Below are 13,001 nucleotides of genomic sequence, written 5' to 3'. Positions count from 1 at the left end.
TTTTTTGGCTGGTAGGAGGTACAGACAACCTGCAATACCCAGAGCAGGGACAAGACTGCCTTGAAAGACGGAGTGCATGTCAACATGCTGCTTTTGGTGTCTGTCTGTCAAGTAGGTGGGAGATGTCTAGCGAGTGGTGTCTGCCAGGACCACTAGTGCTCTCAGCTGTGCCCTGTGCTACAGACGGAATTCTTCTTGAGTCTGTCATCTTGATCTCTTTTCTTGCCTCTGATGACGAGCAGTATATTGCAGTTGAACTCTGTGGTGGTTGTATATCTATCGGTGCTCTTGTGCTTATAATTTGAAAAGATTTTATTATTTGTGTAGTAATCTGTATGCTAGCTTCCCTCTCTCTGTGTTTATCCAAGCAAGGCAGGTTAGCAATGGTGCAGCAGCATGAGGATGAGCCTGTGCCTACAGCTCAGCTGATCTGGTGCTGATGAGAGGAGGCCCTGGGTTTCCTTTCTACCCTCAGGTGTGTGCACACATGCCTTCCTCCTTTCCCTCCCCCTTTGTGCTAGAGCTCTGGGTCCTGTCCAGCTTGACTGTTCACTTAACTTGTTTCAGCTGTTCTAGTTTTCTACCAGGTTAGCAGGTGGAATTTGCACAGGGGGAGATCCAGCAAGCTCCAGGGCTGGTGTAGAACAAGGGAGGCATTTCTGCAGCTGGGGATGTGAGTGAGGCAAGCAGAAGCTATTCTCCCCTTTCCCAGTGGCTCCACCGTGCTGTATGGTGTCACCCCGACTTCAGCAATCCAGGGCAGCCTGGCCGTGTCCTGAACAGCAGCCAGTTCAGCCCGTGCTGCCCGTCCTGGATCTCACCAGGGTGCGGCCGTGGGGTGAGGAGATCCTGCGAGCTGATACAATAGGTAAACTCTTCCCTTTCAGTGTTTTTACTGGAAAAGAAACAGTTTGCATCTCCTCTACCCCGACCCCAAAGGAGCCGTCCTTCCTGCTGCTGCCTGTGACTGGTGGTTCCTGTCCCTGTGCTCTCCTCTCGCAGACGTGGCGCAGCCTGATGTGACTGCAGAGCACACCAGAGTGGACTCTGGTGCTGTTCAGTGTGGTGCACAGCCCTTCATAACCTCCTGTGAAAGCACAGAAACACTCGGTGACCTAAAACCTTTAAGCTGGCACACGTTCGTTGACAGAGTGTGTGTGCTAGGCACTGCAGCTGGGGCATGGGAATGCTTTAACCTGCTTTTCAGTGCAAGGCTTTCTTTGCACCATATCAAAAGTTTCTTCACTCAGCTACTGTCCACTAAGTTTCTTTGCAAACCAAGAGAAAGGGACAGTGCTTGTGGCTTTCCCTCATCTGTGCATTATGGCCTCAGCTAGTTCCTCTGTTTCAGAAGCTCTAACATCTCTCTAGCCTGCCTTGAGGAACAAGCAGGAGGGATCTTTCCACCCATAAGGTAGAAGGGGTGCACGGAGGTGAATTAGCCATCCCATTTCCCCCCTGCATCCCCTTCACTGCACTAGCTCTTTATCATAATGCACATTGTTATTATTATCGTAGTTATCTAATTCTCCCTTGATGGGGCTAGGATAACTGCGGAAAAAAAAAACAGATGGGAAAGTGTGACAGCTGCTGCTGAACAAAATAATGTTTAATTTTTCACTTTTGTTTTAATAAGTCTGGCCATCCTGTTGGGAGTAAGGCACCGGTGGATGAGGCCTCTGCCTTATGCATCCGGAAAACGTGCCGTGCTTTGTGTAACAGCTCGGTGGAAAATGAGCAAGTATGTCAGGGGATGGGAGTGGGAGGAGAGCTGCATGCAAATACTGAATGGGCAGTTGTGTCTTCCGAGAGACACACTGCAAATGTGACCGTTCTGCTGGGCATCTGGAAAGCATTAAGAGCCACGGGAGCTTTTGTTGGCAGCGGGATGAGAGTAATGTTAAGGTGCATTTATATTCAGTTGGACTAGGTGTAAAATCAGGGGGGTTTAGTGTGGCAAGTTAAAAATATAATGTCTTTCTACACCTAAGTGGAGGGTGTGGTTACGCTGAGAATTCAAAGCCGTTACATAATGATTAAAATGGCAATATGAGACAATAAATGTTTTGTCCTACACTGAGAAGGGGTCTTTAGAGACTGTTTTCTGTAGAGTAGGGAGAAGTTTGACTAGCTGATCTATTTTCGTAAACCAGCGTGGTTTGAATGATAAAGGAGGGTCATACATTTCAGCAAACATCCATTTACCCCAGCAACTAGGTGCTGTCCTACTGAGCCAAGGCAGCCCTTAGTTCTCAAGTCAGACTTTGAAGAGTGCATGTGTCAAGTAACCGTATAATCCAGACTGGAGAAAGGGGGCTCATATACTTCAGTAGGCAAAACAGGCTGTGTTTTAACTCTCATTTTATAGTCGTGTAGTAAGAAACAAGCTAGGATCGAGCGCTTCTGGGTTGCTGTTTTCCCTTTCCTGAACTTGCTGCCGGTCCTGGTTATCTTGGCGTTTTCCTTAGCTTTTTAGGTCTGGGAAAGAAAACAGCCTTATAAAGTCCTTGCAGGAAATGTGGTTTGTTTAACACATTACTCGAGTTTTACAAACGCTCCCTTTGGTTCCCAGAGGGAAGAGAGTAATGAATGCTGGATCTTGTCCCTCCAAGACTTGGGGCTGAGCTTTCCTCTGACTGTCCCAAACTGCCCAGATGGGCTGACGTATAATGCCCGTGTTTTCAGAAACTAATACATCTTCTCTGCTTTTGTCAATGAGCACAAAGCGATGTATTGTTACCAACTCCTTCCGTGCTGCCTGGCATGACAACAGCCTCTAACTTTGCCCGGGGCCTGCTGCGCCGCAGCACGGAGAGGTCCAGATGCGGCAGCAGACAGGCCCCTCGTACAGCAGGCTGGAGAGAGGCAGCATGGGGAGATGGGAAGGATGAAAAGAATATGGATGAAATTTAGAGTTGATTTTTAGTTAAATTAAGCAATGAAAAATGTTTTGGTTTATATTTCCATCGTGGTCCTGGTGTTTCAGCCAAGAAAGCCTGGCTCTAGACTCCTGCCACGCCAGATGATGACAGTGAGTGGAGGCAGGCGTGGGACTGAAGTATATCCTTGCCTGGGAAGCTCCTCCCAGCCCTTTTGGCTTCAGCAATGAGCCCAGCTAATCAAGTAGACCGAGACCAGGCATGAAGATAACGCTGTATCTCTGAGGGAGGAAGAGCATTTCCAACAGTCAGCGCGGCACAGATGGTGCAGAGAAGCCTCTTCTCCTGCAGACCTGTCTGTAAGCCCCACCAGAGCTCAAGAGGAGCAGATGGAGAATGGCTGTAAATTAGGTGTTTGTGTCCAGAAGGACAAGCAGCAGAACGTATTAGCAAAGCTTCTGCTAGACCTTAACTGTAAAAACACTTGCTGCTTTTGGTAAGAAATAGGTTTAAAACTGGAAAAAGTGGAAATGGTGTGAGGCACGTTGGCAGTGATGGCACAAAGCACACTGTTGGGGGCATGGTGTTAGTTGCAGGATGCTGCATTGCTTGGGCTTTTTTCTACGACTAGATTTTAAAGGGTACCAAATTCTCACTGAAGTCCAGCTTTAAGACAGTCAATGATCTTCATTCTCTCTTATCTGGGGATGGTTGTTCAGGCTCACTTCAATACAGAAGAACAGTTTTCTCTAGTTTTCAGGTTAGCCACAGCCAATCTCCAGCTCTCCCACTTCCAGCACAAAGGCGTTTGGCAGTTGTTGGTTGTAAAGCTGTCACACCACTTTTCCCTGGCTTCTTGTTCCACTGAGCCACAGCTGCTGGCTCAGGGCTGGCTTTCTAGATACTTACACAAGAGTGTAGAAGTGGAGGTGCATACGCAGGGTTAGAGTGTGTTGGATAAGACTTTCCATGCACATGAGTGTAAAAAATGCAACGGGCTGTTATTTTAATTCATGAAACTACCAAAGTGACCAGTGGAGATTGGTCTGGGTCAGGCCCTACCCGGCAGATTCTGCAGGTCTTGTAGAGCCTCTCTTAACTGTCTCCTTGAATTGCCTTGGATTTTTCCAGAGTTATTTTGTGCTGTGAAATGTGCAGACTTCTTTCATTTGATGTGAAACTAGTTAATCAGACATCACTGTGCGCCAACAGGTTGGAAATTTAAGTAAAATATATGAGACATCTTTCCATCCAGGCCTGCATTTGGAAGGAAGGTTTTTAGCAACGTAATCACTGGAATAAGCCTCCTCTCTCTTTCAGGCTGATTTCAGATGTTAGCAAAGTACTATGCATTTGGCATCTTTTGCCAACTTTCGTCTTTAGATTTTCTGTTAAACATGTAAAATGAATTATGGCTTTTCTAAAAAAGATAATGTTTGAAGGCGATCCCAGATAATATGTATTAACATTAAAATCCATTCAGTCCCCAAAAGTGGTAATCCCTGAAAAGACAGGGTGTGGGTCTGTCTGCAAACAGAAGATGTTTCTTTTGTGATTTGATAGCAGAGGAGTAACTGAGAATTACAAGATTTATGGAAAAAGGAAAATTATGTGGGCTGATGAACTTCAGTTTGGGGCTTTTATTGAGATTTGGCCCGTTATCCTGATGATTAATACAGCAGAGCCAGCTTCCTTCTCAGAGTCTGAGCTCATTCTGCATGTGTTTCTCTCACCAAAACAGTGTTGGTTGCTATGAAATCCCCAAACAGCTTTTGTCAGTGAATCAGTGTTTTCAGAGCCATTAGCTATGGGAAGGGTTGCCTGCAGTGATATGAAAAGGCTTTTTGTGCCGAAATCCAGACACGGTGATGTGTTTTGAATGCTCCTTCAAAACTCCTGAAAAATGGGCCATGCCAAGAACCTACAAACGCTTGTCCCTCACTCTACCCACCGTTTTCAGTGGTGCTCTGGGGACATTGTGCAGGTCCTCAGCTGCTGGAATACAAAGGTGTTGCACATGTTTGTTTAATATGAGCGTCATCTCTTGGAGCTTCTGAAACTCTTGCCTGTCTGCAGCCTAAAAAACCAGAGGCCTTCGTAAGCTTAGCCTGTCCTATTATTGCAGAGGGATGGTGAGGAAATGGGGGATGTTAACCCTTCGCATTGCGAGGGGACTCCTTGGCGGCAGCAGGCTGCTGCCTCTTGCCAGGGCTGCTGGAGCTGTTGGCACTGTGTCTGTATCGCCGGGTCCTGGCAGGGCTCTGATCTCCGGAGGCTCTCCCGTGGTTATGCAGCAATTTCCCATCTGACAGCAAATGGCTCCTACTTCTGGGCACCTGTCTTGGTTGCTCCGACTCTGCCCCATCACCCTGCCCTCTCCTTGGCTTCCTGGGGGAAGCTGCACTTTAATCTGACCGCTCTGGGATTAACCCTTCGGTGATCACCGATTTTAGTGGGGTTTTTATAGAAACCAGCAAACTGGTCTCAGGGCTCACACTCTTGGGCTGTGGGCATCAGGGCCTGCATCCAGTTGACTCATTTTCCATGTCTTGTCTCTCAGAAGGAAGTCTATCCCATTTTCGTAGCACCTACAAAACTTGTTTTGTTAAAAGAGGATGGAACAGCTCCAGGGGGGCTTGTGTGGCTGAAGCATCACGTGGGGAGGGCGGTCAGCTGCTCTGCTGGAACACGGCAGGGCTGGAGCTGTGGCAAGGGGCAGGGCTGGTTCGTTTGAGGACGCTGGCTGTGCTGGTCAGTGTTGCATGCAGGCATGTTGATCATTAAAGGTTTGATTACAGCCTGAGTGTCCACAGAGGCTTTGGGTGTGATGAACCTGTGTGCCTGGTCACCTTTTTGTGATTGGAGAAGAGATAAAACTGTTGTGTGTGGGGGAAAGCATTTCTCCTTGTGACTCCTTAGTCACAAAGCCTAACCTTTGTGCATTGTTTTCCTCCTGTATTTTATTTCGGGGTTGTTTAATACCTCACGTCTCACTCTGCAGACTCAGCTCATTCAGATGGTGATATGGATGCTCCAACACCGGCTTCTTATTCAGCTTCACACTTACGTCTGTCTGATGGTGCCACCAAATGAGGAGGATTTCCGAGCCCAAGATGAAGACATGCCCTTTACCGCCAGAGTTGGAGGCCGAAGTTTAAGCACCCCCAATGCTCTCAGCTTTGGCTCGCCAAGTATGAGCACCCTTTTCTCTGCTGCTCGGACTACAGCCCACTCCTAGAGCTTCCCTTAGTGATGCCTAGGGTAGTCAGGCCTTGGTAACAAGACAAGTTGTCTTTGCTGGAGTGCTTACTAATTGGGTCCAGCCCCTCTTAAATTTAGAGCTGGGCATTGGTGAAAGTCTTAAGGGCTATTAGACCTTAAATTGTTGGTTTTAAAAAGAAGTAGTGCTTTGTAATTTGCCAGGTTCTCATTTGGTCATGTAAAGTATCGGAGGTACTTCTGTTTTGTTGAAGCAACTTCCTGCTTCCTTGCTATACTGAAAAGTAACTGCCACGTTCCTCTGGCTGCACCACTGTTCCTGCAGGAACCTTGGTTTTCAGGAGAGAAGGACAATTGTGACAATTTGTTTCAAGCTGCATTGATTTCTGTGGGCTGTAGAGCCACCTAAGGAGATGCAGAGCCAGCTGTCTTTCTCAGTCACAATCAATCTCATCACCAGTGGTTGATTGCTGTTTGTCTCCTGATTTCTTTAATCTCCTCAGTGCCATTCTTCAGGGTGATTCCAGGAAAACATTTTTTCAGGGGTAAAAACCAGATCCAGTGCTGAAATCCCCAACTTTTCTGCCTGTGCTGCTACGAGCAACATTCTCAGAACGCTACTGGGGTTGGATATCAAGAGAGATTCTCTGTACAACTTTCAGCTTTACAGAAGTCATGAATTAGGGCAGAAATCTTGGAACGTGAGTCAGATCAGTCTGCGATCTGCTTATCCTGGCTCGCTCACAAGAGGATATTGCTTCTTGGCCTTTCTTTCTGCTTGCTCCCACCTTCTGTGCTGTTAGGCTTTTCATGTTACCACTTCACGGTATTCCAGCAGAGCTGGCTGGGAATTTTCTCTTCAGTGTTTTTTATGGACTGTTTATGGTCTCCAGAAGTACAATTTTCCACACAAATTGATGCCTTCGTTGAAACATTTGACTTTTCCCATTGAGAAAATCGCTGCGTTGTCATATGACTAATTGCAGATACATGTAGCATTTCAAGAGCCACTCTCTTTGCTCTACAAATCTGAAGGGATTATTTGCAAAGACTGCATAGAAACAGCCTGAATTGATAATCTTTGCATCATTATGCTGAGGTATATAAAAATTATGTGTCTCTTTCTCTCTTCCCCTGATAGCTAGTAGTGATGACATGACTCTGACAAGCCCTAGCATGGATAATTCCAGTGCTGAGTTGATACCTGGTGGGGACTCACCCCTAAATAAAAGGATGACGGAGAATCTCCTAGCAAGCTTGTTGGAACACGAGCGGGAAGCTATCCTTAATGTCCCTGCTGCCCAAAATCCAGAAGATCTTCGCATGTTTGCAAGGTAAGAAATGAGGAGTGCAGAATGTAATCCTTTTTTTTTTTTTTTTTTTTTCTTATCCTTGTTGTTTCATTGGACTCAGCAAATCCTGTTAGCTTGGGATTTTTGGAGGGTAAATTCTTTCGGGTTTGTTCCCCTTACACCTATTTCATCTGTGCACATCAGTTTTGGACAAAAACTAATGTATGTGTCACAAGAACACTTGTTAACGAAGAGTCCTAGATGTGTGAGGGAGCATCAGGGCATGTGGTTGGACAACACGGACTTCACTGTTTGCCTGCGAGTTTTCCTGTGTCCACACATGGTAGTCATAAAACTTCATAGCCTGAAAAAGCCTTCTGAGCTTGCAAAGCAAAGACCCAGTCATGCTGATGCTGTCGCTTTGTGTCCGTTGGTATTTCCAAGCCTGTATTTTAAGGTTTGTAAACTCCATGCAAATACGAGACAGAGACAAAGAGCGTAAGACACAAAGCCAGCTGAATACTTCTACAGCCCAGCCTACAAACATTTCAGGGTCTGTTCTGCGGAGATGAGCTGCTCGTTACATTAGGTTAGTTAGGCTAAAGTCATTAGGATGTGTGATTAGTAGCACACAGTTCTGTTGTTACAAATTTTAACACAGCAAAATACACAAGATGTGGTTCTGCACGTGGTAAAAAGCAGAATAACTTCCTAACCAGCCATCTGGGAAAAAGGCGTGGGGGAAAATACTTTTTCTTCCTAAGCATTTCAAAACACAGTGGCATCACTGGAATGCAGCTTTCACTGGTTTTCGTACTTGTAGAGCAGAAAACCACCTGAGGCAAGTCCTGCAGCTTTTTCTATACTTCCCATGTTCAGCTGGTAGTCCCCTGAAAACCCGGGTCTTGCTCTAGGATGAATATAGTCAAGTAGCCTAGAGAAATTAATTGCAAGAAAATGTTTTTCTTGTCTGTGTCAAAGTTTGCAGCTCTGCTGTGCTCGGGCACTTTCACAGAGCTCTCCCAAGCTTGCGGGTAGTTACTGCTGAGTTACTTGTCTTCTCCATCGTCTGTAAACTGTTCAGAGGGTATTCTCGATTGAGAGGCAACACTTCGGCCATTTGGGAACTTGGTAATGAGGCAAAAACATTTCAAGATAAGTCATTACAAAACCAGTGAGAAAGGCAAGGAAAAACAAAATCCTAACTGGTGATATCTTAAGACTGAATTTGTGTGGGATGCTTTGGACCAGTTTAGTGGCAGTGCAGATTCTTAGATATCCTGGGGAGAGGAAAGGATTTCATGATTGCTCCCCTGTCACTTCCCTCATCTGGGTAAAACAGCCATTTGAAAGCTTTGGAATTGCAGATGCAAAAAAATTACTTTGATTTCTTCATAAAATCAGCTGCTGTAACCAGGCAGCTGTCTGAATGATGTTTATTTTGCGGTTTGCTTGTGCACCAGGTTCTTCTGCAGATCCCCAGGATGGCTTTGCTAAGTCTGAATTTCCATTCTACTATAGATTGAATTGACAACAGCATAGCTTACTTCCAAGTCAACAGCGAGGAAGAGAGAAGAAGGATAAACAAATGGGTCCTGGGGGTAGGATGCTGGAGTGTACCCACAGAAATGTTTATGCAAGACACTCTTGGTTACTGGTGGCTTTATGAGACACCATAACTTGGAGGTTGTGGGTGTATTTTCTCTCATTTTGTGCCATAAACCATCAGAGATAAATGTCTTCTGGGTAAACCTATCGCTCTTAATGAAAGTGTAAACAATTGTGGAGAAGCTGCTGCAGTGAACGAGGTGATGTCCCTCATTACCCTGATCCAGGTTACTGCCGGCTCCCTTTGGAGGAACGGCAGCCTAACGAGGGCTGGGCTCTGCTCTGTCACCTGCCCCCGAGAACAAACTCCTGCTATAAATGCACAGTTAGTGCACTAAACGTACTCCAACTGCCCTTCCAGGTGTAGTTGTGTGTGCACACAAAGGGATGGGCTGTTTTCAGCAGAGCAGTAAAGTTCATCCTGATACATTTTCTGGTGTCTGTGCCTCCGAACGCCTGTTACTCATTAAACAGATGGCAGAAAGGGCTTGTGCCTGACCAGTGCTATGCACAGCCAGACAGAAACCTTAAGGGGAAATGAGAAATAGTGAAGCTTGGCTTCAGCACTGCCTGCATTAACCCTCATTACACTGAATGGGAATTGAAATCCAAGTTCTTTACTTAGGTGCTGCTGGAGGAGGGTTGGCCTGTGCTTCCAGAAGTAAACTTAAGGAGGAGACAAGGGTTTTTTTGAGCTAGACCTTCGGTAACGTACACAAGGTGTTCCTCACTGCACATTAATCAGTGCTTTTAAAGAGAGTTTGAGGCTTCACTCGTGGCTTCTCTTCCAAGCCATGGCTCTGGAGTCACTTTCAGGATGATTTTTCTTGCTCTTAGATTGGGAAATGGAGACCTTTTACACCACTGGGGAATGCTTATTGGTGGCACTAAGCTGTGGACAGTTCTCCATTTTCAAGCAGTGCTGGTGGAAGGGATATCTCCTTGGCCAGAAATAAGTTAATTTTCTTTGAATGACTAGTCTGAGATAATGCTTTTTTTTTTTTTTTTTTTTTAGCATTTAAGAACACTACACTGCTGTTAGATGGGCAGCTCCTATAACTTAAAGAGGGGAGAAGAGTGATGAGCAATGGAAAGCAAAAATCTTCCATCACTGGATCTGGATCTGCACATTTGTCAACAGACACATCTGTGCAGGTTCAGAGGGACTCAGATGCAGTGTTACTGCCCCAGAAGTGCCATCTTATGTCCTGTTTGGGTCCCATAAATGTTCGTTGCCCAAAAAGGCAAAGGTAGTGTCCATCTTCACTGGAGCTGTGAGCCCCAAGTTACAGTTTTGTAGACTCTGGTTGGATTTGGGGGAAAACTTCTTCCCTGGGAGGGCAGTGCAGCCCAGGACAGATTGTCCAGGCATGTGGGGGGATCTCCATCCTTAGAGGGTTTCAGAGCTTGGCTAGAAAAAGCTACAGCATTGGCACGAGTCCTGCTGGAGCAGGATGCTGGACTAGACTTTGGAGGTGTCTTCCAGCCGGCATTTTTGTGATATTCTTTAATATCCTCTCTAACTTTTATTGGAGTGGAAAGTATTTCATCTTGACTGGTTACAAATCCAGACTCTTTTTGCATATAGGATGGATTTATTTATTGGAGAACTGCTTAGTCTGTGTTGCTGTTGAAAGCCAGTTTGTAATCAGGAGACAGCTGGGCCAGGAGATGAGCGCATGGGCAATCACAGTGAGCAGCGTTATAGACGGGAGAGAATACGTAGCTTTTAAAATTTTTGTCAAAATCACTTTTTGAACAGTGATACAAGTTATAAGATGCAAAAATTTCTCTTAATACCTCATGGAATGGTCTGGTTTTGACACATAGACACACAAACTGATGCTGTCCCTCTGATGGCTGCTTCGCAGTGCACACTGGTTGCCGTTGGCCCAGGGGAGGAAGCCAGCTGGCCCAATTTAAATACCCAGTGGGAGACAGTGCAAGAGGCGAATGCACAGCCCAGAGAGTGGGAAGGTGGATATGGCTGGAGCTTGTCTGTCTGTTGCGCGTTCGTGCTGCAGGTACAGCGACGCCGCAATCATGTTCTGTGGTGTCAGCTTGCGAGCTGGCAGGGGCACATCAGAGCAGAAGGGAGGCTGCAGCGTGCTGGGGGCTGCACGGCCCAGGCTGCCTGCAGGGGTGAGGCGGTGAGGTTCCTGGCTCTGAGCTTACACACAGCTGTTGGGGGAACAAGAGAGGGGTGAGAGGAGGGACATGGCAAAGGGGGGAGCAGAGAAACCCAAATGGCAGTGGACGAGAGGTGACACCTACTCTGGGCACTGTAGAGGGAGGCAGACTCGTTGCACAGTGGCTCCTTTCCAGTCCCCCACGAAGGGTGACGGGTGCCAGGAGTGCTGAGCCTGAGCAGCAGCAGGCAGGCAGGCAAACGCCAGTCCTTCAGGGAGAGCACGAGGGGCCCCATCCTGCTGCCACGTGAAAGTAGCAGGAATGCTCTGAGGGGTATTCGGTGTCTTTCGAGGGCTGTTCCTGCATGAGGAGTGTATGAATGAATTGGAAAACAGATCTTGTCATCTCCACTCATTTTTACTGTCAGTTGGCATGAAGCAGCAGCCCAGCATATTCCTAAACCGCAGATGGGTGTGGAAACACGAGCAAAAGCTGCCGAAGCGCAGAGCCCAGTGTGATGTGTAACACATGTGGATGCACATCTGGCTGGGGAAGGGATTCTGGCATACACGTTCAGGCCTTGACGGGCAGAAGTATTTGAGTGAGGTGCGCGGCTCCTGCGCTTGGGAGGCTGTCGAGACAATTAAGGGACTGAGCAGCAAACTCGAGGTCCGTCAGGAGGGCTGCCTTGGTGGTGCGGCTCCGAAGGCTCTCGGGGAGCAGGTCCTCAGCCAGCAGGGACCTGCTGCACTGCAGAGGCTGCAGTGGTTTGTCTTAGACCCTGCCCTGCAGGGCTGGCGTTACCGGATGGCTGTAGCGTGTTGGTGGCCAGCAAAGGGGTATCTGTGCTGTTTCTATTTAAAGAGAACTGGGAATTTAGGAAGTCACAGAATCATCTAGGTTGGTTGGAAAAGCCCCTGAAGCTCCTCCAGCCCAGCCATGACCCTCCCCCTGACCGTTCCCAACTCCCCCAGATCCCTCAGCGCTGGCTCAGCCCGACTCTTCAACCCCCCCAGGGATCCCGGGGACTCCCCCCTGCCCTGGGCAGCCCATTCCAACGCCCAACAGCCCCTTCTGCACAGAAATCCTTCCTCAGAGCCAGCCTGACCCTGCCCTGGGCAGCTTGAGGCCATTCCCTCGGGGCCTGGCGCTGGGGCCTTGGCTCCAGAGACTCATCCCCCCTCTCTGCCCCCTCCTGGCAGGGAGTTGCAGAGGGCCAGGAGGTCTCCCCTCAGCCTCCTCTGCTCCAGACTGAACCCCCCCAGTTCCCCCAGCCGCTCCCCAGCAGACCTGTGCTCCAGACCCTGCCCCAGCTTGGTCAGTGTGGTTTGAGCTTAGGCCTCAGGGTTTTGGCTCTCTCTGGGGGCTTTACAATACCCATCTCCCTGTTGTCACTGCTCCACCTAACCCAAACCAACCAAACCTCTAGAGTGCACGACCTGTAGTTACCGAGGTCCGAGGGAAAATACACTCTTGATTCTAAAAGCAGGTGTAGGTACCTGGGCCTCTGGTGCGGAGCTGCGACAGAGGGTGTTGTAGACCCAGCTAAGAGAGGACAGAAGTAAATCTGCCACATCCTGACTTCTCAAGGCTTGTTGGCACTTGTGGTTCCTCACTTTCTGGAGTTAAAACTATGTTGAAAATTGACAATCACTTCAGGAAAAGACCCAGGCTAGGAAACCTTTTAATACAAGGCAGACCTTTGCAAAGCTCCGAAGCACGGGGAGTCCCCTGCTTTTGCAGGAGATTTCTGTGCTAGGCCTGCCTAAGGTAAGAACTCATTTAATTCTTCATTTTTCATGTAAATGAGGGACACAACCCAAACACCTTCTGCTTTGCATCCCAGGGGAGAGGAAACCTTGAGGGCGGCAGT

The 13,001-nt window shown here is 47.7% G+C and overlaps 1 protein-coding gene across 6 annotated transcripts in view; it reads left to right on the top strand.

The window, feature by feature from the left end:
* NPRL3 (NPR3 like, GATOR1 complex subunit) overlaps positions 1–13,001 on the top strand; it is a 47,671-nt gene that overhangs the window by 32,378 nt on the left and 2,292 nt on the right. For all 6 annotated transcript variants that reach the window (XM_074919640.1, XM_074919639.1, XM_074919643.1 and 3 more), the window contains 2 exons: positions 5,881–6,070; positions 7,240–7,432. In XM_074919640.1, coding sequence (XP_074775741.1) covers positions 5,881–6,070; positions 7,240–7,432 — 383 coding nt within the window. The remainder of the gene's footprint in view (positions 1–5,880; positions 6,071–7,239; positions 7,433–13,001) is intronic.

Source organism: Athene noctua, chromosome 15 (assembly GCF_965140245.1).
Source record: "Athene noctua chromosome 15, bAthNoc1.hap1.1, whole genome shotgun sequence".
Classification (NCBI taxonomy): domain Eukaryota; kingdom Metazoa; phylum Chordata; class Aves; order Strigiformes; family Strigidae; genus Athene; species Athene noctua.
The sequence above is the reverse complement of the archived record's forward strand: the minus strand, read 5'-3'. Positions and strand labels throughout refer to the sequence as shown.